This window comes from Bactrocera dorsalis, unplaced genomic scaffold (genome assembly GCF_023373825.1).
Source record: "Bactrocera dorsalis isolate Fly_Bdor unplaced genomic scaffold, ASM2337382v1 BdCtg321, whole genome shotgun sequence".
Lineage (NCBI taxonomy): Eukaryota > Metazoa > Arthropoda > Insecta > Diptera > Tephritidae > Bactrocera > Bactrocera dorsalis.
In genome coordinates, this window is record NW_026038372.1 from 1 (window position 1) to 25,000 (window position 25,000).

General features: G+C 36.3%; 6 protein-coding genes across 10 annotated transcripts; 2 read left to right on the top strand and 4 right to left on the bottom strand.

Annotated features, from left to right (window-relative positions):
- Window positions 1–3: 3 nt before the first annotated feature.
- Window positions 4–749, bottom strand: LOC105223546 (formin-like; the record flags this gene model as incomplete). The annotated part of the gene is made up of 4 exons (XM_011201288.4): window positions 637–749; window positions 531–563; window positions 251–409; window positions 4–171 (listed from the first exon to the last, which is right to left on the bottom strand). Coding segments are annotated over exons 1-4 (426 nt in total), but the record flags the coding sequence as incomplete, so codon positions are not given.
- A 2,826-nt stretch (window positions 750–3,575) lies between these two features.
- LOC105223548 (poly(A) RNA polymerase, mitochondrial) lies at window positions 3,576–12,311 on the bottom strand. Of its 5 annotated transcripts, XM_011201292.4 has the most exons (5): window positions 12,172–12,311; window positions 11,971–12,100; window positions 11,059–11,917; window positions 4,438–4,897; window positions 3,576–4,375 (listed from the first exon to the last, which is right to left on the bottom strand). In XM_011201292.4, the coding sequence occupies exons 2-5, from the start codon at window positions 12,068–12,070 to the stop codon at window positions 3,959–3,961; spliced, it is 1,836 nt and encodes a 611-aa protein (XP_011199594.2). In that variant the 5' UTR covers window positions 12,071–12,100; window positions 12,172–12,311; the 3' UTR covers window positions 3,576–3,958. The 5 variants fall into 5 exon arrangements, with proteins under 5 accessions (XP_011199594.2, XP_049318131.1, XP_049318130.1 ...); XM_049462174.1 differs by lacking the exons at window positions 11,059–11,917; window positions 11,971–12,100; window positions 12,172–12,311 and adding an exon at window positions 6,156–6,632; XM_049462173.1 differs by lacking the exons at window positions 11,059–11,917; window positions 11,971–12,100; window positions 12,172–12,311 and adding an exon at window positions 6,031–6,158.
- On the top strand, window positions 6,903–10,259 carry LOC105223547 (tetraspanin-2A; the record flags this gene model as incomplete). Its single annotated transcript, XM_011201289.4, is given in 2 exon segments — window positions 6,903–6,935; window positions 9,103–10,259. A coding segment is annotated over 1 exon segment (729 nt). The 3' UTR covers window positions 9,885–10,259.
- Window positions 12,312–12,598: 287 nt separating the features above from the next.
- Window positions 12,599–15,343, top strand: LOC105223549 (ESF1 homolog). Its single transcript, XM_011201295.4, has 2 exons — window positions 12,599–13,633; window positions 13,690–15,343. The coding sequence occupies exons 1-2, from the start codon at window positions 12,746–12,748 to the stop codon at window positions 15,178–15,180; spliced, it is 2,379 nt and encodes a 792-aa protein (XP_011199597.2). The 5' UTR covers window positions 12,599–12,745; the 3' UTR covers window positions 15,181–15,343.
- On the bottom strand, window positions 15,233–17,362 carry LOC105223550 (deoxyribonuclease-2-alpha). The gene is made up of 3 exons (XM_011201296.4): window positions 16,993–17,362; window positions 16,215–16,928; window positions 15,233–16,153 (listed from the first exon to the last, which is right to left on the bottom strand). The coding sequence occupies exons 1-3, from the start codon at window positions 17,103–17,105 to the stop codon at window positions 15,877–15,879; spliced, it is 1,104 nt and encodes a 367-aa protein (XP_011199598.2). The 5' UTR covers window positions 17,106–17,362; the 3' UTR covers window positions 15,233–15,876.
- Window positions 17,363–20,584: 3,222 nt separating this feature from the next.
- LOC105223552 (disheveled-associated activator of morphogenesis 1) lies at window positions 20,585–25,000 on the bottom strand (the record flags this gene model as incomplete). The annotated part of the gene is given in 9 exon segments (XM_049462177.1): window positions 20,585–21,900; window positions 22,764–22,927; window positions 22,992–23,153; window positions 23,268–23,404; window positions 23,466–23,671; window positions 23,731–24,405; window positions 24,467–24,644; window positions 24,707–24,928; window positions 24,988–25,000. Coding segments are annotated over 9 exon segments (2,629 nt in total), but the record flags the coding sequence as incomplete, so codon positions are not given.

Below are 25,000 nucleotides of genomic sequence, written 5' to 3' on the forward strand. Positions count from 1 at the left end.
TAAAGGCGGTGGACCAAATTGTGTCGGCGGCTGTGGAAAGGGTTGCGGCGGCGGTGCCAAAGGTAGCCAAGGAGGATTAAAGGGCGCTAAAGGCGATGGACCGAATTGTGGCGGCGGTTGTGGAAAGGGTTGCGATCGGAAATACTCTTCCGGATTAAATTCTGATAGATCCTGTAAAAAATATATTTTGGTTTTCGATAAATTTAATTTTATACAATATGTATTATAAGGTATATGTATATGAGCTCACGTGATCTAAGTCCACCGCGTAACGCCCCTCATTAACTGCCTTTTGTATGATTGCACGCCACTCAGCTGTCTCGCGAAGATTCTCTGGCGTAATGCGCACTTTGCCATCGGATGGAAATTCTGCGCGATTATTGTCCGCGAGCCAAGTGGGCTGTACGATCTGCGAGGGAGAAAGAAAAGTATTAAAAGTATTAAAAATAAATAATAAAAGGAAGAATTAAAAAAAAAAAAATAATAATAATAAAGGTAGGTACAGATATGTATGTATGTGGTATACTTACTCGGCGTTGCACTTCTTCTTGCAGTGGTCGAGCCTTAAAAAGTAAGAAAAAGTTGAGTACAAAATATTTTTATAAAAAATATATATTTTTCTTACTACTAGCTTACATTTGCGAAACTTAAGCAACTTAAAATTAATAAAGCGCAAAAATAAAATATTTTCAATGACTGCATGCTGGCTTCTTTTGGTATTTTTAACTATTGAATAAAGCAATGAAAAATATTTTTAAATTACAGTTACTGCTATAATGTAATGGGTTGCCAAAGTAGATTAAAAAAATAAACTAAATAAATAATCAACAAAGGAAAAGACAAAAGGGATTAAAAATAAATTATAAAAATTTAAAATTTAATAATGATAGAAAATATATAATAATAATTAAAAAAAAAATAAAAGAATGTGAGAAGGAAAAAATCAGAAAAAACAGTAAAAAATATAAAATATAAAAATCAAATAAAATATAAAAAACATATAAAACCTCTATCATTGAAAATATTTCTTATTTTATAAATATCGGTTAAAAACAAAATTAAAAGAACCACTTAGACCATAACTGAAAAGAAAACAGAAATAAAAGCCAAAGAATAAAAAAATTAAAACAAAAAAAAACACGAATTGTGAAATATGATATTGAAAAAAATATACATAGTGAAATTGTACATTCCGGGCAGTCCTCATAGCCAGACATCTCCCATAACCGGACAAATTTCATTAACGCAACGTTTTCATTATTATTTTCATACAAAAGTAATTCTTATTTCTTATAATCGGACAGAGAACTTTCAAATGGCCGGACACTGAGGCTATTTTAGTAATATGGTATTTTTATTGGATCAATTCGTGTGGCACCCATACATCGAGCTTCTTAGTGACTCCAAGCTTCTTCAAATGGTTTATAACGGTTTGATGACTACTATGCCGGTCTCTTTCGACCAATTCAGCGAATTTAGCGCAATTTTCGACGACAGGCCTTCCGGGGCGTGGCGCATCTTCGACCACCTCTACACCAGAACGAAAATGTTGAAACCATCGTTGTCCGGTGGAAATGGAAACTGTATCGGGTCCATAAACCGCACAAATTTTATTGGCGGCTTGAGATGCATTTTTGCTTTTATCGTAGTAGTACTGTAAAATATGCCGTATTTTCTCTTTATTTTGCTCCATGTTTGCGACGCTATAACTCACAAACGACTTAAAAGAAACGACAATCAATCAAACACGTGTTAGCGCGAGAAATGAGCTTTCCAAAAAGGTATAGCATGACCCGATGCGACGAATAAAACTAGAACTACCCAATATGTGTATAAATAAATGGATAGAAAGATAGAGGTTGAAGTTTTGCAGTGCGATGTATTGTCTATTTTTCCTTTCTTTCTCTTATTGTATATCATAAAGAGTCACAAAGGTGCAGCACTCTGAACAATTCCATAAGCTTGCTAGGCGCGATGTAGGTGATGTGATTCCTGCCCACGTAGATGGATCCAAGCGTCTTGAGCCCGCTTCTACAAATTGCGGGACAATCTTAAATCAGGTTTTCTGGAATTTTCGGTTCCATGTTTAACGGTAGTTTAAGGCTATGTCCGTGTGAGACAAGTGTTTATTTAGCCTGTAGTGCCCAATATAAAGCGCGACAAGGAGACGGAATATGTCTCGCGGGAGGTTGATCATATGTATCTCTAAACATTGATAGGTTGCAACCTCAAAGAAAGATTTCTACTTGAAAGAAGATCGAAAAACATCCCATTGGTATGGATAGCTTGGTACACCGTCCCACAATGCCTGCTTCAATATCTTCCGGTGTTTTCGAGCCGTCGGTATACGACTGGATAATGTTGTCCCTCAGCAGTAGGTCGAGTGTGGAATTACACCATTCCGCCTTACTGCCGAGAGTAACTTTATACTTCTTTGTGAAGTTTACCCTCTTTGTAGCGCCGTCTTTTGGAAGAAGGGCCAGTAGCGTGGCTTCCCCGAAGATATTCACTTGTAGAGACGAAACTATCTTCCATTTGCTATACTACTCTGCTACCATGAGCAGCATGGTATGCTTCCCTGCCTGTTTGATCACTAGATGGAGCGGTGTGAACTTCAGTATGACTTTAAGTACTGCGGTCAGGCTCTACCGGCTAAGCGTCTGCATATCATGAGTGCTTTGGTGGTTCTCGACAGTGTTAATTCCACATGTCTATTCCAACTTAAAGTTGAGTCTAACGTGAAGCCTAGGAATTAGACCTCTTTAAGCTCCTCCAACTTGGCGGTCGACGCACAGACATTCATAACAGATCAAACAGAAGGTGTAACATAAAAAAAACGTAGCGGAATAGCTACAGTGTTGAGAAAAAGATCATTTGTAAGATTTCATAATATTTGTCAAGGAAAGGTATACAATTTATAGTTCCCGATTTTTTAAGCTCTCATTCATTTGTGAAGTTTCCCGACAGTCAAAATAACAACCAAATTGACTTGCTCTGGTCCCGTCTTGATCGCGGTGACTAAACGAAAACGAAGAGTATAAAAGCCATTCATTCACTCCTGGCTGACATTGATTCGCATCGACATATTACTTCAGTAGAAATACATTTTAAACACTCGTTTTCCCACGCCTCCATATATGGACAGTTCTCTTATCCGTACACTGCCATAGTTTCCAAAAGGAAACTATTTAAAAAATAAAAAATAAATAAAAAATAAATAAAAAAAAAATAAAACAAAAAATAAAACAAAAAAAAAATAAAAAATAAAAAATAAAATAAAAAAATAAAATAAAAAAAATAAAAAATAAATAAAAATAAATAAAAAAAAAAAATAAAAAAAATAAAAAAATAAAATAAAAAAAATAAAATAACAAAAAAATAAAAAAAAAAAATTTAAAAAATAAAAATAACAAAAAAATAAAAAAAAAATTTTAAAAAATAAAAATAACAAAAAAATAAAAAAAAAATTTTAAAAAATAAAAATAACAAAAAAATAAAAAAAAAATAAAAATAAAAATAAAAAAAATGAAAGTAAGAACAAAAACCCCGTTCAGGATAGAAATATAAAATTTAATTTTTTTGGTCCTTTTCAACTTTTAATTTTTATTTTGCTTTTATTATTTTCTATCTAACGAATATATAAACTTAACAATTCTAAGTTTCTTAAACGAAAGTAAACAAATACAACTCTGTATGAGTCTTTTTATAAACATACAACTGTATTTGTATGTAGGTCAGTTGATACCGTTAAAATGAAAAAAAAATAAACAATTATATAACTATAAGCGACACTTTTTACAGCGCTTTTGGTCTAAAATAATTATGCCGCACTACACAGTAAATACTTATATACAAAAATAACTAAATATTTTACACATTAACGGTACTAGCAACAACGGCAGTTGGCTGACAATAATTTAAAGTTAAACTTTAGCAATGCTTAATCAGTCGGTGGGTCTCATCTACTACGACGTCCCTTCGTCGCCTTGGCTGGCGTTGTTGTTGACGCCGCCGCCGTTGCTGCATTGATGCGCATCTGTTTAAAGTCACCGCGCGCCTGCGCTTTTATGCTTTCTACCTCACGTCGCGAGTTGGCATTTTTGAATTCAACTGATGTTGTTGGTGAGTCGGCGTCTTCGCTGTCGAAGAGTTGGCTGACATCCACCATGCGTGGCTTAAAGAACATATTCGGTCGTATGATAGACTTTTCATTTGACTTGAAGAGATGTAAAATGCCCCACGCCAATTGAGCGCCTTCACTTTCCGGTTGTGAGGGGTTCTCCACCTCCGATTCCAGCACCCAAGCGGCGTTACGCACCTCAATACGCAGTCGTTCACACTCCTCGAGGCTGACATTTTTGCTCACATTCAGCACCTTGAAAGCAAGAATAAGCAAGGTTAGTTTACTTATTAAATATTGAAGAATTTGCAACTCACCTGCTCCAGCGGGTTGACTATATAGAGCGCTGAATGATCGGGCTTTGCTATGGCGCGGCCTTCATTCAACGATATCGCGCGATTGTGGAAATCAAATTGTGAGTAGAATTCAAAGAACTGCAGCAATAATTCGCTTAATTGCGACGTGTTGCGACAACGAAAGCCGATGCGTTCAAAGTCACGACTGAAACTGCAATTGATGCCGTCCTCGGTTAGGCGTATGTCATCGCTTGTGGCAGACTTCATCATGCTGTTTATGATGGGCAAGATGGGATGTTTCAACTGCTGCAGAAAGTATATCACAAGGCAGGTGAGTGAGAAATTTGTGATCCAACGGCCCGGCGAGGGATTTGTTAGGCCGCAGGCTTGCGCCCAACGGCGTATGCTGAACGTTAACGGCCGCACGCGTTCATCCAACTCGCCAAACATGTACAGCAACTCGGACATGTAGAAACCGGTGCTGTGGAGGCATGGAAGGAAAAGTTTATTATTGATTGGTATTGAGGATAATAGTTTTTAATAATAAAAATAGTAATGAGATCATCTGATCATAATATATATATTCACGTGACCTCAAAAATACGATATATATAATGATATAAAAATTAAATATACAACAAAAAAAGACTAAAAAGCACATCTCAATGATATCACATTACTATATTACTTCACATCAAATCATATGGCATCGTATCTCACCACGTTACCACATAATATTACTCAATCATCAGCTCATAGTACGGCTAAGGAAATCATATCCAGAAGAACATAATAGATGAGATGGCATTATATCACATCTACTTGACATATATTAAAAAAAATATCACCTCAGATGACTCAACATCACAGTACAACACATCGCATCGTATCACAGAAAATCGAATCACATCACATCACATCAAATGAGCAAATCATCACATCATCATCATCAATTCATCACATCACATCAAATGAGCAAATCACATCAATTTATTACATCACATCACATCACATCAAATCAAATCAACAAATAACATCAATTCATCGCATCGCATCACATCAAATCAAATGAACAAATACATAAAACACATTACACATTAAATCAAATGAATAAATCACATCACATCAAATCAAATGAATAGCAAAATCACATCACATGTACATATTAAAAAAAACATCACGTCAGATGACTCCACATCACATCACAGTACTACACATCAAATAAAGTCAAATTAAATTAAATCAAAACTAATTAATTAAAATTAATTGAAAATTTAATTAAATTAAATGATCTGAAATCAAATCAAATAAAAATTACATAAAAATAAATAAATGTGAAATAAATACTAAATTATCAATTTCAATGAAAAAAATAAACTTAATCAAATTCATTTAAAATAATTTATTTAAAATAAAATTTAATTTAATTAAATTAAGGGTGCTATAATTACATAAAACTGAATTAAATAATGAATTAAAATTAATAAAATTAAAATAAAAAAATTAAATTAAATTAATCAATCTGTTATTTTTTTAATTTTTTTTCGCACTTTTAACAAGTTCTGTTTCAGCAAAGTGAGCAGTGATGTATGGAGCCCACATTATTTCAAACACCTTGAGCAGATAACGATGGAACACAGCATCATTGCCATAAAGAGCTTTTAGTTCTCGCCATATTTCCACAACCCACTACAGAATATGCATAAGGGTGGCCGAATTTATACATCATCCAAATTTACCACGAATGCCACGATGAATCAGCTTACAAAAATTGATAATATATGTAAACGTGATAAAGAGAAACCTTCAGGGCATTTCAAAACAAACGACGGACGCTGGCGATTACAAAGCCAGCCACTATTGTTTATTGTTGCTATAGCGGACGTAGATAACTGATTCACCTGTGCCGTTATAGGAAATAAGCCATAGTAAAACTACAGTTATGGTGATAACGCAGTTAGGAAGAGGCAAGCGGGTGGCACGACGAACAAATGTGGTACCGTTATGTGTGTTTTTATGGTTGTATGTGTCGGAATGTGAGCGAACAACGGGTTTAGTTGTTCTATAGTGCACCTGTTCTCGCCAAAGCGCGCACGGCATATGCTATTTTATGTTGCGCCAATATTTTATCTTATCAATAACTTATCTTATCAGCGACACTTCGTAGTTTTGCTAAGAGTGAACGCGGTTTTTGGAATTTTTGTTTTGTAAGTTTTCTTGGGCGCATAGTTATTGGTTAGCCGTGGGTTTGAGGTATGTTTTCACAAAACGTTGTAACAGATTTCTTTAGCGAATTCTAAACGAACGACAACGAATACGAACAGTGGAGGAAGACCAGCAACGAGGTCAAATTTTACTGCATAAACTTTGGAAAAAGGAAAAATATTAAAAAAAAAAGTTATCAAATAATAATTAATACGAAACAATAAATCAAAAAGAAAATTGGATATATTGGATATATATTTTTGTGCGTGCAGCGATTTTTCAAAAAACTTCGAAAGCAATTACATATTTGAAAGGTGATATTGTACATGGTAACAGTTATTAAATATTTTTTCATAATAAAATAAATGAAAATAAAAATTAAGTTTAGAAAAAAATTTCAAAATTTTGATTTACTTATTTTTATCTACTTAATTTGGAACTGCAAATATTGCAACAACTTTTGTGAAGAAACTCGTCGAAAAAAACGAGGGCGTTGGCGTGCTCACTTTGCAAAGAAAGAGAAAAATGTGTGTGAATGTAGCAGAATTATAGCGCAATTAGATAAAAAGTAAAGCAATTACAAGAACAAATGTGATAAAAAAAAATATTTATGAAAAATAAAAAAAAAAACATCAAAACGTAAATAATAAAAAATAAGGAAAAAATTATTAAAAAAAAAAATAAATATAAATATTAAAAGAATAAAGAAAAATAAAATTAAAAGACAATAGCAAAAAGATAATTCAAATAAACTAAAAATAAAACAAATTATATTAAAAAATGAAAAAATAGATATTAAAAATAAAAAAGCATATAAATAATTTTATAGAAAAAATAACAAATAAATATTTTGTGCTATTTTAAATTATAAACCAAAAATATAAAAAAATATAATACTCAAAAAAAGCATTTTTGTATATAATTAATAAAAACTTTGATTTACAAGCTTACTGAATCTTGAAATATACAAAAATTTAACACAAAAACAATTTTAAAGACACAAATTTCGCTTATTTTAAAACTTTTGATGACATCACACGCTCATTAGTGTACCAAAGCACCTGTCGTTGCAACACCAAAAATATTAATCATCAATAGCACTGGGCTGATAACAATATTTGCTAAACATACACAGATAATGCCATAAGAAATGTGTAAAGAATAAATTGACAAAGTTAGGGGAGTAATTGTAACGTGTAAAAAATATAGTGGACTGCCTCGAAGTATGCGACATTGTTAAATTTAGTTAATATTATATTAATTAAATATTTTGATTTAAATGTAAAAAAAAATTCTATAAAATAAATGAAAAATAATATAAAATCGCAGAGGAACTCGTTTGAAAAGTGTTTTTAATTTAATGATGTTAAAGAAAAACAATAAAAAATAAATTCTGAAAAAAACATTTTATAAAAATAAATAAAAAAATTAAAAAAAAATATAGTGAAACAAATTAATTAATAAAATATAATAAACAAAATTACATAAGTACAAGTGCAGTTAAGTGCTTTTTGCTTGCAACGCAACTTAAACATTTATTTATTTTATTCAATTAAACTTTTGATCATGTTTTATAATAAATTTTGTGCAATGAAAACTTTCATAAATTAAATCTAACAAAAGAAGACTTCGAAACCCTTATTAAAAGCGAACATTGTTAAAGGCACTTGCCAGCTTAAGTTATTTGTCTATTAGTCATACTCTAATATAGGCATTTTATCTACAAAATTGATAAAGTAATTGATTAAGTCAGCGCTAACTGTATTTGCACAAAACAGATAGCTCAATAAAAATCATAAAAATTTGTAATAAAAAAAATATAGTAGAAAAAAGTATAGTTGAAAATATTTTACAAAAATATTAACAAAAAATACTTAAAAAAATATTTTAGCAAAATATTAAAAAAATATAAAAAGAAAAAATATAAAAAAATATAAAATAAAAATAAAAAAAATATATGAAAAAAATATAAAAAACAAAAAATATAATAAATTAAAAAAAAAAAATAAAAAAAATTTAAATATTTAAAAAAATATTATAAAAAACTACTTATGAAATAAAACCAATAATTTTAATAAAAAAAAATAATAATTCTTATAAAAGGTTGCAATAGCTACAGCAAATATTCACTTAAAGAAAATAATCAATAATCAAACTGTACAACTTGAATTTAAAAGCCTTAAACTATTCACTCTTTCACTATTATAACATAAATACATAAAAAAAATACAATAAATAAAACAAAATAATAATAAAAAAGAAAATAAAAACAATTATAATAAAAATAATTATAATAAAAAACAATTATAATTAAAAAATATATCAAAACAAAAATTATTAATTATAAAATTATATAAAAAACTGCAATAAAATCGTCTGCACAATTTTGAAGAAAAAATTAACGCCTAAAAACAGCACAGCTTGTATTAATAAGCATACTAAACAATCTTCCTCTCACTCTCTTTCTCTCTCTCATTACAGTCAATCGCCTTTGAACATAACAAAATCATTGAAACGTCTACATAGCCAACAAAATGGGTTTGGGGCGTCAGGAGAATACGCTGGAGAAGCAAATTGGCTGCGTAAAGTACACGCTTTTCTGTCTCAATATTGTCGCATGGATGCTGGCCACGTCGCTGTTCGCGCTTTCCGTCTGGCTGCGCGCCGAAGAGGGATTCAGCAATTGGCTGACCATTTTACAGGCACAAACCTTTTATATTGGCGTCTACATATTAATTGGCACAAGCATTATCATGATGGCGGTGACATTTTTGGGTTGTCTTAGCGCTTTGATGGAGAACACTTTGGCGCTTTTGGTCTTTCTCGGCACACAGGTGTTTGGTTTTGTCGCTGGTGTGGCCGGTTCGGCGGTTTTGCTCGATTACAGCACCATGCACTCGAGCTTGCAGCCGTTGTTACAGCGCTCGCTGACTTATCTGGTAAGCACCTCGGAGTACTCACATTCATCGTATGTGCTCAATATGATACAAAGCAATATTGGCTGCTGTGGCGCTACGGGACCATGGGATTATTGGAATTTGCATCAACCACTGCCAAACTCATGTCGCGACACCGTGAGCGGTAATTGTTTCTTTAACGGTTGTGTCGATGAGTTGACTTGGTTTTTCGAGGGCAAGACATCTTGGATTGTGGGTGTGGCCCTAGCATTGGCGATGTTGAATGTGGTGTGCGCCATTTTGAGTTTAGTGCTGGTGCAAGCTGTTAAAAAGGAGGAGGATGAAGCGCAGACTTATCGACATTGAGTAATTACAATTAGCGGAAAATAGTAGCAGACGATGTTGGGAGTCGAATATGCACAATAGTTGTTGCTGGGAATGCGTACGTTTTTATTTAGCGATGAATGTGCGCATTGAGTTCCGTTGGAAACCGACAATTTTAAAACTTGTAGTTTTTTACCACAAAACCGCCGAATGAACTTTTTACATACTACATACATATTTTTCATGCATTTTAATTTTTACCGTTATCCATTAGAATTTTAAGTTTGGTTAACAAAATGAAAACTTTACAAATACATCTAAGCGCACAAATAGTTTTAATGAAATCGTTAATAAATAAATATTTGTGTTTTCTTCTGCACTTGGAAGAAAATAACAAGAAAACAGTGTTGCTATCAATCAGCGTTGCTCTTTTTTCGGGGGAACTCAGTATTTAAGATAATTTACAAAAATATTTATTGCTTCAAAGACAATAAATAGCAATGTGAGGTGTGATGCAAGATCATAAAGATATCTAATAAACTTAAAAATTCCAAGAAGTTCTTCCAATGACAGTTAAAGTAGATACTTCAATAAAAAAAGGCCAAATGTCTATCGTCATTTAAAATTTTAATACCCTGAACAGGGTACATATACTAAAAATGCCACGAGCTTTGTAACACCCAGAAAGAGACGATAAACACTAAATAATTAGTGTAACCACTTGAGTGCAGCTAGAATTCTTCGTCTGCATATACGCGAAGAGACTCTTATTTTTTGAGATATCGCTCAGGAATTTTGTACACATCCTTTTTTCTCAAGAAGCTGCTCAATTGCGGAAACGCTCATAGCAGATTATTACAGCATAGATTAGATAATCGTTACAACCGCGTTCTCCTTTAATTCTTGCATGAAATTATTTTTTAACTGTGAAAGGTTTTTTTTTAGCTTAGGTGCAAACGAAGTTAGCGATTGCTTTTTTTTTAATTTAAAACAGCTTCTTGAGGAATAAAAATTTATGACACATGCTTATCGAAACATTTTTGGATAAATTTTCACAACATATAACATTTTAGCACACGCCACAACGTTTTAATTATTTGTAGCACACTTTATAAAATGTTAAACCGATTATTTAATGACGTTGATTTAAGAACACATTCAAACACAACACTTGTCCATTATCATATAATAATAATTATTAAAAAGTGATACTCACAGATTACTCATGGATAGATCCACCTCCAAGTTAAGATGCTCATGATGATATTTGATAATCGGCACACGCGCTTGCAATATGCGTCGCACATGACAAACACCGGGCAAAAATAGATGTAACATGTCACCAATACTTTCCATTTGTCGTTGCGTTTGCGAACGTCCATTTGTTAGATTCTCCTTAGTGTGAAATACAAGTCGTGACTCTTGATTGCGCTGCTGCACGGTAGTTGCACCAACAACTTCTCGATCAAAACGCAATATCAAATCCAAGTCGCAACCCATTCGGCCGAAACCATTCACCGATGAACCAAAGGGTTGTGCATTTGCGTTGGGAAACATACCCGACACCGCTTGTTGCACCTGTAATGCAGCAAGAAAGCGTAAACGCACACCAAGGTCATTCAGCTGAGTGTGTTGATGCAGATATAATATTTGTTTATCTAAATTTGGTGCCGCACACAAGAGATCCGTCAAAGCATTGCTATCCAGCATTGTGGTGCCATTAACTACAGCTAAGGTCGCTTTGATGGATTTTGCCGCTGCTTTGAGTGCACGCTTGCCACTTGTCGCTCTAAACCATAGAAAAGGTGAATGTGCTGGCACACTCGATAATTCATCATTGTACGCTGATGCGGTAATAGCCGCTGAGGCTTCTTGTGCATTGCCAAACTCTAATAATATATAGTGCTGTTCCTCTTCCTGTTGTATGCGATAATGGTGTGCACTTAAGATTTCTCCAAAACTAGCGCAATAGTTATACAATTCAGGGAAAGAATTTTCTGATTGGACTTGCACCACAATACTGCGAGTGGCTTGTTGCTGGCGCCGTTGCATCATTTCACTGTATGCGATTTTTTCTAAAAGTACAGGTTTGTCAAAATTTGGTATTTAGAAATGTTGAATTGCTTACCTTTAGCTTCGCTAGCTAGTGTTCTTGAGGTACATGTTCTGTATAGATGTTTGCTCCAAAATAGAAACTGTTTTGTGTTGCTTCTCATCAAAAAATGCATTATATACTTTATCAAATGATTGACAAGTGTCTTTAAAGAAAAGTAACATTATTGTATTAATAAATATGTATAATTAATGTAGTAAAACAGAATATACAAACCAAAGGAACCAAAGTTTAGCGGTCAAAGAAATTCTATGAGGTTACGTTGAACTAAACAGCTGTTGCTGGTGTTGAGTGATGCGAAACCCACGGATATAATCGTTATTCGAATACCCCTCGTTAAATAATAGAAATATGAAAAAAAATGTTTAAACAATAGTTTTTTTCATTAGAAATCAGTGAAAACTTATTTAAAAAAATATTTTAGTTCTAAATGACAAAAGCGTATAGATTAAATGTTGCAATTTTTACCAGTGAATTGAGTGAATTGGTTTATTTCACACACTTTTAAATAAACATAGAGAACGCTACAGTAACGCTGTTACATATAAATACCTTTAAAAAATGTATTTTGTACGTTTAAAAATAATTTTCATTAATTAATTATAACAGTTTTATCAAAATAACTACACAACATTACTTCTGGCCACCCTAGCATTGCGACATTGAACATCTCTGCATTGCCCGCACGTGCGGAATATTTTGGCATTTCTACCGCTACAAATAGTGAATTTTTGTGTTTTGTTCAGCTTACGTGAAAAATAATAGTGTATTATAGAAATTACTTTGCAAAATGGCAAAAGACAAACCACAAAAATCAGCGAAAGTGAAGAAAAATGATACAACACAAGATAAAGCCGCATCCACTGCGCCGTCAACGTCATCCGCTATATGGCAGGATGAACGTTTCCAGCACTTGGTCAATGATCCACGTTTTCGTGGTATTCCTATGACACAGCGCAAAGTGAAGATAGATAAGCGCTTCCAGGGCATGTTTACTGATAATAAATTTAAAGTAAAGTACACAGTGGATAAGTATGGGCGACGTATTAATAAAAGTAATGCCGACGATCTGCGCAAATACTATGAGCTCAATTCTTCAGACACCGAAACAGACGAAGATGAAAATAAACAACAAAAAACTGGTGTTGATGATGACGAAGCTGAGGAAGAGCTGGAGCGCCGCAAAGAAGAAAAAGCTATAATTCGTGAAGATGATTCGGGCGAGAGCACGCCCAGTGAAGAGGAGGAAGGTGCAAATGATGAACTTGTTAGCGATGGCGAGGAAGTGCCAAAAACGCTACGTGAACGTTTATTGAATCCAAATATTGATTATGCACGTGGTGAAGGAAGACTTGTAACGGATTCTTCATCAGATGATGAGTCCACTGACGAAGATGATGATCTTGAGGCAAATATCGATCATGTTTGGGGCGAATTAGATCAAGAAGCGGAGACTACAGAAGAGTCTACAAACAGATTGGCGGTTTGTAATATGGACTGGGATCGCTTACGTGCTGTGGATTTAATGGTGCTGTTTAGTTCATTTCTTCCACCTGGAGGTAGTGTTTTGAGTGTGAAAATTTATCCATCGGAATTTGGAAAAGAGCGTATGCGGGAAGAGGATGTACACGGACCTACTGAACTTGTTGGACTTGGAAAGGAGGTGAATGGTGCGAAGGTATTCTTTACATAACTTTTAATTAGACACACACTTAATTTTTATGTTTGTTCTAGGACGCAGCTGAATCTGGCTCGGAGGACGAGGAGATAGTCAAAGAGCAAGACAGCGATGCGGAGGAGGGCGATGAATATCACATGGAAAAGCTGCGTCAGTATCAATTAAATCGCTTGCGTTACTACTATGCCGTAGCTGTTTTTGACAGCATTGCAACGGCTGACAAAATTTATAAAGAATGCGATGGTATTGAGTATGAAAGTTCAGCAACACGTGTTGATTTACGGTTCATACCCGACGATACCACTTTTGACGAAGACGAGCCGACCGATGTTTGCACTGATTTACCGGACACAAATGGCTATAAACCGCGCCAGTTTACAACAACGGCTTTACAACAAGCTAAAGTCGATCTGACTTGGGATGAAACTGCAGTGGAACGACAAGAACTGGGCGAGAAATTATCCAGCGGAAAACTGAATGAAATTAGTGACAAGGATTTGCGGAAGATGGTTGCTTACAGCAGTGAGGAAGATGATGATAGTAGCGAAGAAGCAGCAGTTGAAGAGGGGCAACAAAATGAGTCTGAGCTGCCAAACAACTCTAATGACAAAGTAAAAGCCGAAAAACCTAAAAGAAAAAAGGATGAAATAATTAACAAATACAAAGCGCTGCTTGCGGAAATCAATGAGAAGGAACAAAAAAAGAAGAATAATAAATTTGAAATGGAGATAAGCTGGAATGTAGATCAGCAAAAGGACGACAAAGATAAGGATGCAGAAGAATCCGAGGAGCAAAACAAGAAACAGCATCTAACACCCATCGAAAAAGTGCTGCAAAAACGTAGCGAAAAGAATAAGCAACGCAAAGAGGAACGAAAGAAGAAGAAATTACAAGCGCGTGGTTTAGATCCGGACGCCGACGATTCCTCAGACTCGGACAGCATACCTGATGGCATTGATATGAACGATCCCTATTTTGCGGAAGAATTCGCTGATGGCGATTACGTTGATCCCAAAGCGAAAAAACGCGATAAACTAAAGAAACAACAGAACGAATTAGATAAGCAGCAGGCTGCAGAAGAAGCGGAAAAACAAGCGAAGGAGCTGCAACTACTCTTGGACGATGACGATTTAGAAGAGCAAGGCAAGCAACACTTCAGTTTAGAGAAAATACTTAAATCCGAACAAGAAACCAAATCGAAACGTAAGCGACGTAAGCAATTGAAAAAATCGAAATCCACAATTGCGGAAGAAACAAAACCAGTCGAAGATAACTTCCAAATAAATATAAATGATGACCGTTTTAAGGCTGTTTACACATCGGCCAAATTCAACATTGATCCCACCGACTCACACTTCAAGAAGACCAAAGCGATGGAGTTGATTATACAAGAAAAGCTGAAACGCCGTCATGGTGACGAGGGCTTACGAAATGGTAATGATGCTGACACGCAGGAAGTCGAAGTCAAAAGACCGAAGAAACAATTGGAGAACACGCTGTTGGTAAAGAGTTTGAAGCGCAAAATTCAAATGAAGCAGCAGAAGTGATTTTTTTAAATTGTTTTTGTTAAATTTACATAGATAAAATTGTGTGTGTGTAAAAAGTTTAGAATGAAGTTTTAGTGTCAAAATATGCTAAAATTATTAAGTTTAAAAATTTAACCTTAAAAAAGTGAAAATAAAAATTTTCATGCGAATTTCATAAAAATTATGAGCCACATATTTCTATATTTTAACAATGTCTGTATGTTTTACAGTGTGATGAATATGTTGTGTTGAATGCGAGCGCAAGTTGTGAAAAATTTTGTACAAAATTCTTAACATTTTTGTAAGGAGTTTTCGAAAGCTTCTCTAAAGCGACTGCTACATAAAATGCGGGCAAGTGAGTGTATAATTAATAAAAGTTAATAATATTTAGAGTATTGGTAATATTAAATGATATGAGTGAATTAATTTTGGCGACAATATTACTCAAAATTATTTAAGAAATATTTTTTTGCATCTACAACAGCAACAACAACAAAAAAACGTTATGGATAACATGAGTTAACATTTGAAAAGTTTTTAATTTATGTGAGATGTGGGAATTTTAAAAATCAGCAAACAGCACAATAAACTTAAATCTATTTAAGCTAAATTTAACATTTTATCTTACTAGTTTACATAACTATATACATACATATGTATGTAAGTATGTACCTAGACTAATTTTAGACCTCCCACTATCGCTTGCATTCATGCGTTTCAATTACTTTGCCTCGGGCATGGCTCATATCCTTGTATCAGCTGCCTATAAAGTTGTGCCACCTTGCTGTTCTTCAAGCAAACGCTACCACCGCCGCGTACCAGCTGATCGCGCTGTCGATTAATGTCGCCCACACAAAGCCAATCCGCGCCGCCGACACGCCAACGCCAGAGTTGAAAACCGCTCTCCTGCGAAACCGCCCATTTCGAGTGATCGGATGTGGTGTTGAAAGCGATTTGCAGTTGTTGTTCTTTGATTTCTTGTATGTTGTAGACTCTGGGGTGTGAAAATAAGAATATTAATTTTTTTTAATAAAATAAATAATTTCTTTAATCACTTGTCGCTCCGCGTGCAGTTGGTTTCCAAATTACCACCACCATTACGCCAGGTCTCCACCAGTAGATTGACGTCCAGCGCCGGCGCTATGACATCCTCATACAGTTCCGTTACCGCCTTGCCGCTCTTCGCAAACGATTTGAATTTTGTGCCGCCGAGCGTCGCCAGCTTGACTTTATTTTGAAAAGGTGCCTCGCGCTGCCACTTACCAGCCACCACCTGTTGCAGTATGGGAAAGCGTGCGAGCACCGCTTCGGGTGTGCGCGTGTAGTAAATCAGCGGCACCATTAGCCGCAATTGCGTAGCCACCTTATCCACTTCGCTGGCCTGCAGTGACATGCAGAGAAAACTCTGCCCATAACGCCCGCCTGTTAGCGGATATTTGTAAACTGGTATTTCCGGGTAACGCGGCACTGAATGTACCAGCCACACTGCCGTCTCGCCGTCTGTCGCCAGCAGTCCCTTGGCGTGTGCTTTCGGCGTGCTCGAATTGCTGTTGGGTTTCTGGTCATTATAGGCCACCAACAGCACGCGCTCATCGTCGAAGAGCGGTTGCAGCAGTTTGCCTGGCATGGATTCGGTCGAGGTGACTTCGTGTGTCGACAAACGCCAGGCATCATAACTGTTGCTTGTAATGTAGAGGTAGTTGAAACCGCTGCTGTTGCGTCGGGCGCCGTACTGTGTGTGTATGCGCGGCAATTTGTACATGTAGAACCTGTTGGGGGGGAAGGGGGTTGTGAAACTGTTATTTCTTATAATTAATGCATTTTTGGGCTCACCAGTCAACTAATGCACCATTTTCGTCCCGGCATGCCACATTGGGCGCCGCTTTCTTCGCAGCCAAACTGCAGAGAATAGGCAACAAGCAAAACAGCAAGAGTTTGCGGCGCATAACGGTTGTTGAAGCAATTTAAATAAAATTCCAGCAAAAGTAAACACTCTTCACCTAAAAATATCCTAAAAAAATCACTTTTGTCTAAAAAAAGTCAGTCTTGCTTTCAATGAGCTCAGTTTTAAACTGAGTTTCATAAAGCCGCTCAATTTAATATAAACACTTGCGTCTCGCAGCATAATCAAAACACATAAGTCGTTGAGAACAAAGCAGCTAAATCAATGAATCAAACGTGCTATCTTTTGCCATTGCTTACTGAAATCTTTTGCAATATTTAAAATGAGTCAGCCGCTACGATAAGCTGGAATTGTATTACAAATGCTACGAACGACCCTGTAGGAAAAACCAAAATTTCTGTAGTGGTTAGAAACTAATGAATTTGGAACAACTACTGGTCTGAAAAAGCAATAAAAGTCTTAAACACATTTTTTATACTCTAAAAAAGGTAATATTGTGGGTTTGCCATAAAGCTTGTATCACCCAGAGAGCAACGTTGAATACACTGCATAATGAATGTGTAAAAGTTCAGTATAAAAAGCTGTTTCTTCGAGAAAAAAGCATGAAGAGCGATTCTATAGTCCGAAAAACAAGACAAGTTCTATAGTCATTCCTTTGTAGAAGCTACGGAAGTCAATTTCCTTTAAAAAGATAACTTTTAAGTTTAAAAAGTTCGAAATCAGCTGTTTTCATGAGAAATTCCCTACTAGTGAATCTCTAGCATAAAATCTGACATATTTGATAGCATTATATTTAATTTTATGTTGCATTTAGTCGTCGACAGTCTTGGTGGTATTCTTTCAATAAAAATCACTTTTTGTGAGTCTAAAACGGGACCTTTTTCACTATTCGAACGTAGTCAAACTTCAGCGAAACGATTCTATAGTATACTCAATAAAATCAGTGCTTTTTACGAGCAGTCTTGTGTTCCGATATACTAAAATTAAATAAGAACTTTTTATTTCTATTTGCCTTTAATGGATTACGAGTACTTAAGGAAATAATTGTTGGGAAAATTACTCTGGTTCAGGCGTGCCTTGCTTTTACTATCATGCTATATATAAGATCTCAAAAAATATTAAACTGAAGCTTTTCACACTGGGTTTGTATTGAAACTCTGGTATTTAATATTGTATATGAAACTGAAAACGACTGTTTACTCTGAAACAATTTACATATTTGATATTGATATTACTTATCAACTAACAGAAGTGGGTCTTCTAGTAATCCTTAGCGAATGCCACAGAGAGAGAGAGAAAGAGAGAAAAGCAGAGAGAGAGATTGCCTTACGAATTGTATAAGCAGTTAATTCCTGCAACAAAATAGAGCTCAGATACTACAGCAATTAAATGACAGATTTAGTCCCATATGGTTTATTAATCAATTGTATTTCTGCGGCAATCCGTTAAGCCACTACAGTGGGCAACTTTGTAAATATTTGTAAATTTTATTTGTTTGTAAATTGCTCACTTTTTGATCTCATCCAAAATATTCCAAATATTTTGATTTTCAGACATTCACTGGCCACTTCTTAATTATATAGTATACATATGTACATTAGGGTGTTTTTTTTTAACTACAAATTTTTTTCAGTCCCGTCACGAAATTTCCTTGGAAATACCCTAAAAAAAATTCTCTGAAAATTTTAGCCCTTAATATTAACATTAAGAACTGGACCAAGGCCTGAAAAATTTTCCCTAGAAAATACACTACAATCGTGGGTTTTTATCTTTAAATTCCTACAGATCAGAGGCATCTCTTTGACTTTAGACGCATATTTCTCAGAATTGTTCACTCTGCAAAAGTGCCCAGTGCAACAAAGTCGTAACTCACACCGGCGAGGTAGTACGGCGCTCTAAACCAGATTTTTCCAAGAATTTCACATTTTTTTTGTATATATCTCGCAAATGACAGGAGCTATAGAAAAAATGTACATTTCAAATTTGTAGGAAATTTTATTTGCTATAAAAAAGTTTCGAGGTCAAAATCGCTATCATTAATACTTCTCGAGATATTCGGCTTTTTAAGTAAGGCTTTATAGATTTTTTACAGATTGTGGTTTGAGAGAATTCCAATTCTTGAAACGACACTTAGAAATCCTATCATTCCTACTGGAAAACCTGTTAAATTTATAATCTGAACACCCTAGAAGTATTTGGTTTAATTTTTCATTAAATTGTCTAATTTACTATTAAAAACACTTTGAAGAGTAATCCTTCGAAAACCGTTAGCTTTCTTCAAATAATTTAATTCAAAATTGTAAAAGAGCGAAAAAGAAAGAGAGCGTTGGTTGTGGTCGACCGCAAGTAATATTCTAATACCTGGGGATTTAGGCAATATAAAAGTTGCATGTGAAAAGCTTTGAAAGCACCGTAGCAGTATACAATTTTTAAGATCTTCTAATTGTATATGACATTAAAGCTATAATCTCAGCTGTTGCACAGACTAGACTAGTCTATAAGTATAAAAGCTTTATTTAAAAAACTGAGCATTCCATGACTAGACTAGATAGGGTTTAAGAGTAAAAACTTTCTTTAAAAAAAACTGAGCATTCGATGAAAGCTCTATGTAAATATTGTTAAAATTATCTCAGTGGAGGTTACGTCGTCGGTGGTCCACCGCAAGTAATAATTGTAGCCTAATACCGAGAGATTTCTAAAATATAAAGCTCCGTAGCAAAAAGCTTCAAAGGCTATTTCGAAATATTCTGATAGCTTTGCAGCAAATAATGATTATTCTATTCTATTGATTGCATAAAATGAAGAAAGTGAGTTTTCCATAAAAGATTCAAGCTTATTTTATAAAAGCTTTACGTAAATATGCCGAAAGCTTTCACAGCAACACTGATCATATCGATTACATAAAAAGAAGAAAGTGAGTATTCCATAAAAGCTGTTCTTCTTTATTATAAAAGCTTCAAAAGCTTTTTTATAAAAGCTTTATGTAAATATTCCGAAAGCTTTCACAGCAACACTGACCATATTGATTACATAAAAAGAAGAAAGTGAGTTTTCCATAAAAGCTGCTCTTCTTCATTATAAAAGCTGCATGTTATCAAAAGCTTCGCTATCAAAATATGGTTATTAAGTACTGTTGTTTACATAAGAAGAAGAAAGTTAGCTGTTCATAAAAGTAGCATCTCATTATTGTGAAAGCTACATGTAATGTGCTGAAAGCTTTCGAATTTAAAAACTTTATTTTATAAAAAAAGTTAGCTGTGTATAAAAGCTTTGGTCTTATAAATGTTATCCATTGACTATATAAAAAGAACAAGTGAGCTTACCATAAAAGCTCCGTTTCAACACACTTAAAGCTTACGGCGGTTAGAAAGAGTGAGCTTTCTATGAAAGCTTTGTGCCAATTTTTTTAGCTTCCGCTGGCTAAAGCTCGGATTCTCCAATAATAATAATTATGTATAATGAAGATGAGCTTTCCACTAAAGCTTTTTATTTAACTTAAGAAATAATTATGGTAGACGTGTTTTTTTTTTCAATTATATATTTCGTTATATTTATTTTAGTGCAATTATATCATTTATGAATATAAATAAAATTTAAATTTTTACAAACTTATGTATATATATTTAAATAGCTTTTAGTAATAATAATAATAATAATAGTATTTAATAGGTAATCATAATAATAATAATAGCATTACTTCATATACGTACATATGTATATCGCGTGCTGTTTGCTTACACTGGAGCTACAAAAATCAAGGCGCGTCCAAGCGCCTCAGTAAATTTACACACATTCATAGCTTTTCTACCAATTCTTTATCCATATATATCAATAACTAATTGCTACGCAGTCTGCGCTGCGTCATTATCATTACAGTGAGATAATTCTTTATCTGAATACAAAAAGCTTCCGCTTACACGGCACCTAGAATTCCTACTACTTCGCGCTTGCGCTGCTCAAAACCGCTCACTGTCGTCGCACTGTGCGCTCGCGACTTTCCTCACGATGCAGTCCATGCCGCGGCGGTGACGCGCTGCCATTGCTGGCGCGCGTCTTACGTGAGCGCTTAAACTTCGCCATATCCTCGCCGAAGACATCGCCGGTACGCAGCGCCGATATTAGATCATCGAACTCGCCTTTATTGTTGTCGCCTGTCTTCGCCGGCGAATCGCGACCCGTCGTACTCGCCGACGACGTAAGTCCTAAATTGCGCGCCACCGACGACATTAAACCCTCTTTATTCTTGCGCTCGATGGTACGTTTCTTAAGCTCAGCCTCCTGTTTGGCACGTTTCTCGTCCTCCTCCAGACGCTTACGGAAGTTGTCGTTATCTTGACGCGCTTCTGTGAACGCGGTCAAGAATGTGTCGAAAATGCCGAAGAACTCATCGGGTTGTAGCACAGCGCCGTCTTCGCCGAATAGGCGCACGGCGCGATCGAAACGCGTCTTCATATCCTGGAATTTATCTTCCAATTCGGCGAAACGTACCGAAGCTTGCGCATGGAATTCGCGCATAACAGGTAGAAAGCGATCGCCCGTTTGTGCTGGGCCCGCAGAGCGATGGAATTCGATTTCGCGCGCCACATCCGCTAAACCGGTACGCAACATTTGTATGTCTTTGTCCATCTCGGCAAGCGAGACTTTGGACGCCTCACGTACGTGCGGTATGTCATCCTCAAGTTTGAGCAAATCTTTGAATTTCTTATCGATCATTTGCACTAGATAGTGTAGTAGTGTGGTACCTTTGGCGGCGCTGGATTTGGTGTCACCTAGACGATTCAGCGAAGCGAGTCGGAAGCCAGAGGCATTGCCGCGCGCGCCACGGTTCATGTAGTTACCTGAAAGTGCAAAATAAAAGAAAAATATCAAAATTCGGAACGCAAGTTACGGAAGATCTATCTGTCTATCAAGACTAGGTCAACGTGGATCTATTCCAAACCTCGTAAGTTTATATCGCAACAACCTGCTGTTTATGGTAACATTCCTGTGTTTTTGAGACAATTCTTAGAAGGTTCTACACCTAGCTGTTGAACGGTTCGAAATTCCCAATAGAAAATGCAGATTGTTACCGACTTACAAACCCTGTCCGTATATCATTCAATATCCGTTTTTGTAAACCCGAATTTTTTAGTATAAGTTCTTAAGACTTCCTTAATCAGTAATCGAATCTTTCTTCACCGGAATGTGTACGTCTATCTCTTCTCTCAACTAACAATTATTCGTGTAATTTATTCGAAAATGAGCGGCCCTTAAAGACCCATTTAGTCGATAAAGACCTCAATAACTCGAAATGACGACCGCAGTCGTTTGAATCACAAAGAATCATCTACAGAGCCCAAAAAACTGATTCTAAGATTATAAACTTAAGACTACAGGATTTTGTCGATAAATTCAAAATCGACTTGATAACTCGAAAGGTCGATTGACTATGAAATTATGACCCACAAAGGTCAAACATATTGGTCCTTGGCGAGTAAATCATATTGACGTGAATTTCTACGTTAAAATCTCTTTTCCATACGAGCCTCGACGAGACAGTTAGTCTCTATGACCAACTTTTGATCATGGATTTATATCCATCATAAAATTGCCAATCGGCAGACCCGCTCCAAAACGACCGCCTCCAAAACTTAATTTATGTAACTATTCTAATATTGAAGGACTACTAAGGTTCAAGATTTTCAAATAAGATTTCACTCACCTAACGCCAGCACCAATTCCAGTAACTTGCGTAAACGTCTCGAACGCGCTATCTCGCGTGATGCCTCCATAACACTGCGTATGCGCGGTATCAGATCATTGACCGTGATCATAAAGCGTTTCTTATAGTGAAGACTCTTCAAACGCTGCTCATAGTGAGGGATTCTGGGCGAAATTAGAGTAAATAAATAGTTAAGACCTAATCCTTAAATGAAATAATTAAACATACTTAGAAATTTCGTAAAGAAAACGATCAGCACGCGCCAAAGACTCAATATCTTCGCTATGTTCGTCCAGTAGAGCGCGCTCCTCAGCCGAGGGTGTAAACTTCAGCAGTTGTTCCACCATATCAAGAGCTAATTGCTCATTGCTGTCCATTGACAAAATGGCTCTGTGGAGGAAGAAGTTGGAAGAAAATTAGTAAGAATAGTTTTTTAAGAAGCTGGGCTTGAGCAGAGTTCAGTAAACAAATATCTTCTACCTTAAAAAAATATTTTTTACTCACTTGGAGATCTCCTCATCACTCATCTTTAATTTGCTCAAGAGTATAGTGCAGTTTTGTGCACGTCGTCCATCGATGACGGAGAGTATTTTTGTGCGCTGCTTGCCCATAACTCTTAGATCTTCCACAGAGCCGTCATTCTTGAAGTAAATGAAACCAAAATGAATATAAAATAAATATTCTGGCCAAACAAGAACTTACAACCACGCCGTTCTTTTGATATGCCGAGAAGAGTTTATCTATCGACTCCAACTCCATGTTATTGTACCATTTTGACTCGTCCAATTCACTCCAGACCGTGCCTTGCACCTTGGCATCGGGCAATTTGGACCAATTGAAGCTCTTTAGCGGATTCGAAGGTTGTGGCACATTCTTTTTGGGCACCTCAGTTTTAGGTGGTGGCGGCGCTACAGATCAAATGCGTATTAAGTGCTGTTAATGTCATGCGAATTTCGTTTCTACTCACCCATTGTTGGCGCCATGGCGGGCGGTGGTGGTGCGCCGGGACATGGTGGTGGTGGCGGCGGCGCTGCGGCCATCGGTGGCGGTGGTGGTGGCACTGCCTTCATCGGTGGCGGCGGTGGTGGTGGTGATACGGCGCCATTGCAACCGGTAAGACCGGCCACCTTTTGGTCGTCCGGTATACTACCTTCGGTGACTAGCCGTTCGAGACGTGTGCGCTCTTGTTGTTCGGTCATGAGACGATGTTGCAGATCCTCCGCCTTCATTTCTGCGGTCTGTGCACGTTGTACGGCTTGCGAATGATTCGCCGACTCCTTTTCCAGACGTTCACGCATGCGCGCCAAACTCGTCTCCAAATCCTCCTTTTCCTGTTGACGTTGATCCAGCTCTTGTTCCTTTTTGGCGAGCCGCGATTGAACTTCGAAATTTTCACGTTCCAGTTCGTCGGCGCGTTTACGCGCCTGTGTCAGTTCCTCTTCTTTCACCAGCAATTGCACGATTTCGCTAACATTTATTTGTAGCGGCGCGACATCGGGATCACGCGGTGTTAGCGAGGGTAGCTTCTCTTTATTGGGATCATCGGGATCGATATCGCTTTGTGGTCGTCCCTCGGTCTGTAGTACGATCTGTTGCACGACGCGATCGAACATCAGCCAGTGCTGTGTGGAAGGTCCAGTATCTGTGTAAAGAAGACGGAAGTTGAGAGAAGTAGCAGGGAATAAGAGAGTTGTGTTACTCACATGGCAACAAGAGCATGTGCTCTAGCATCGATAATAAATGTGCATACGCGGGCGAGTGGCTCAATTTGCGACGCAGCAAATCAAACATAGCCGTGGCGCTTTTCGTATCCACATGTTCGTGATTAAATTTGCGCGCCAGCTCCTTTTCATCTTCGGCGCGCACCATTTCGAAAAAGTCCTATGGTTTCGTTCATATAAAATCAGTGTCAAAACTTTTGTTGAGTCCCAACTTGTACTTACCAAATGCCTATCAAGTGTTTCGTTCTCGTGCTTGCGCAGTTTATCGATGACCGGTTGTATGCCGAGCATGAGAAACTCATAACGCAAGTGTAGACGGAACTCGAGACTCTCTTGGCCGGGCCCATAGTTGAGCACGGCGTTGATAAATGACATGATGGCGGTTTGCAGATTGATATTGTCGCTATAGGTGCCCCTCGTGCGATCCAGGTCATTTATGACGGTCTAAAAAAGGCGCAACCATCAACGGTCTTTTCTTCTGATTTACTAAACTCATAACTCACCTGAAACCGCACG

Coding starts and splice junctions, on each gene's coding strand:
- LOC105223548 (XM_011201292.4), bottom strand. CDS start 12,070: ATGCATTTTTTGATGAGAAGCAACACAAAACAGTTTCTATTTTGGAGC. Junction 11,918..11,970: donor ACTAGCTAGCGAAGCTAAAG/GTAAGCAATTCA, acceptor CTGTACTTTTAG/AAAAAATCGCATACAGTGAA. Junction 4,898..11,058: donor GATCTATCCATGAGTAATCT/GTGAGTATCACT, acceptor ATGCCTCCACAG/CACCGGTTTCTACATGTCCG.
- LOC105223549 (XM_011201295.4), top strand. CDS start 12,746: ATGGCAAAAGACAAACCACAAAAATCAGCGAAAGTGAAGAAAAATGAT. Junction 13,634..13,689: donor AGGAGGTGAATGGTGCGAAG/GTATTCTTTACA, acceptor TGTTTGTTCTAG/GACGCAGCTGAATCTGGCTC.
- LOC105223550 (XM_011201296.4), bottom strand. CDS start 17,105: ATGCGCCGCAAACTCTTGCTGTTTTGCTTGTTGCCTATTCTCTGCAGT. Junction 16,929..16,992: donor AATGGTGCATTAGTTGACTG/GTGAGCCCAAAA, acceptor CCCCCCCAACAG/GTTCTACATGTACAAATTGC. Junction 16,154..16,214: donor AACTGCACGCGGAGCGACAA/GTGATTAAAGAA, acceptor TTCACACCCCAG/AGTCTACAACATACAAGAAA.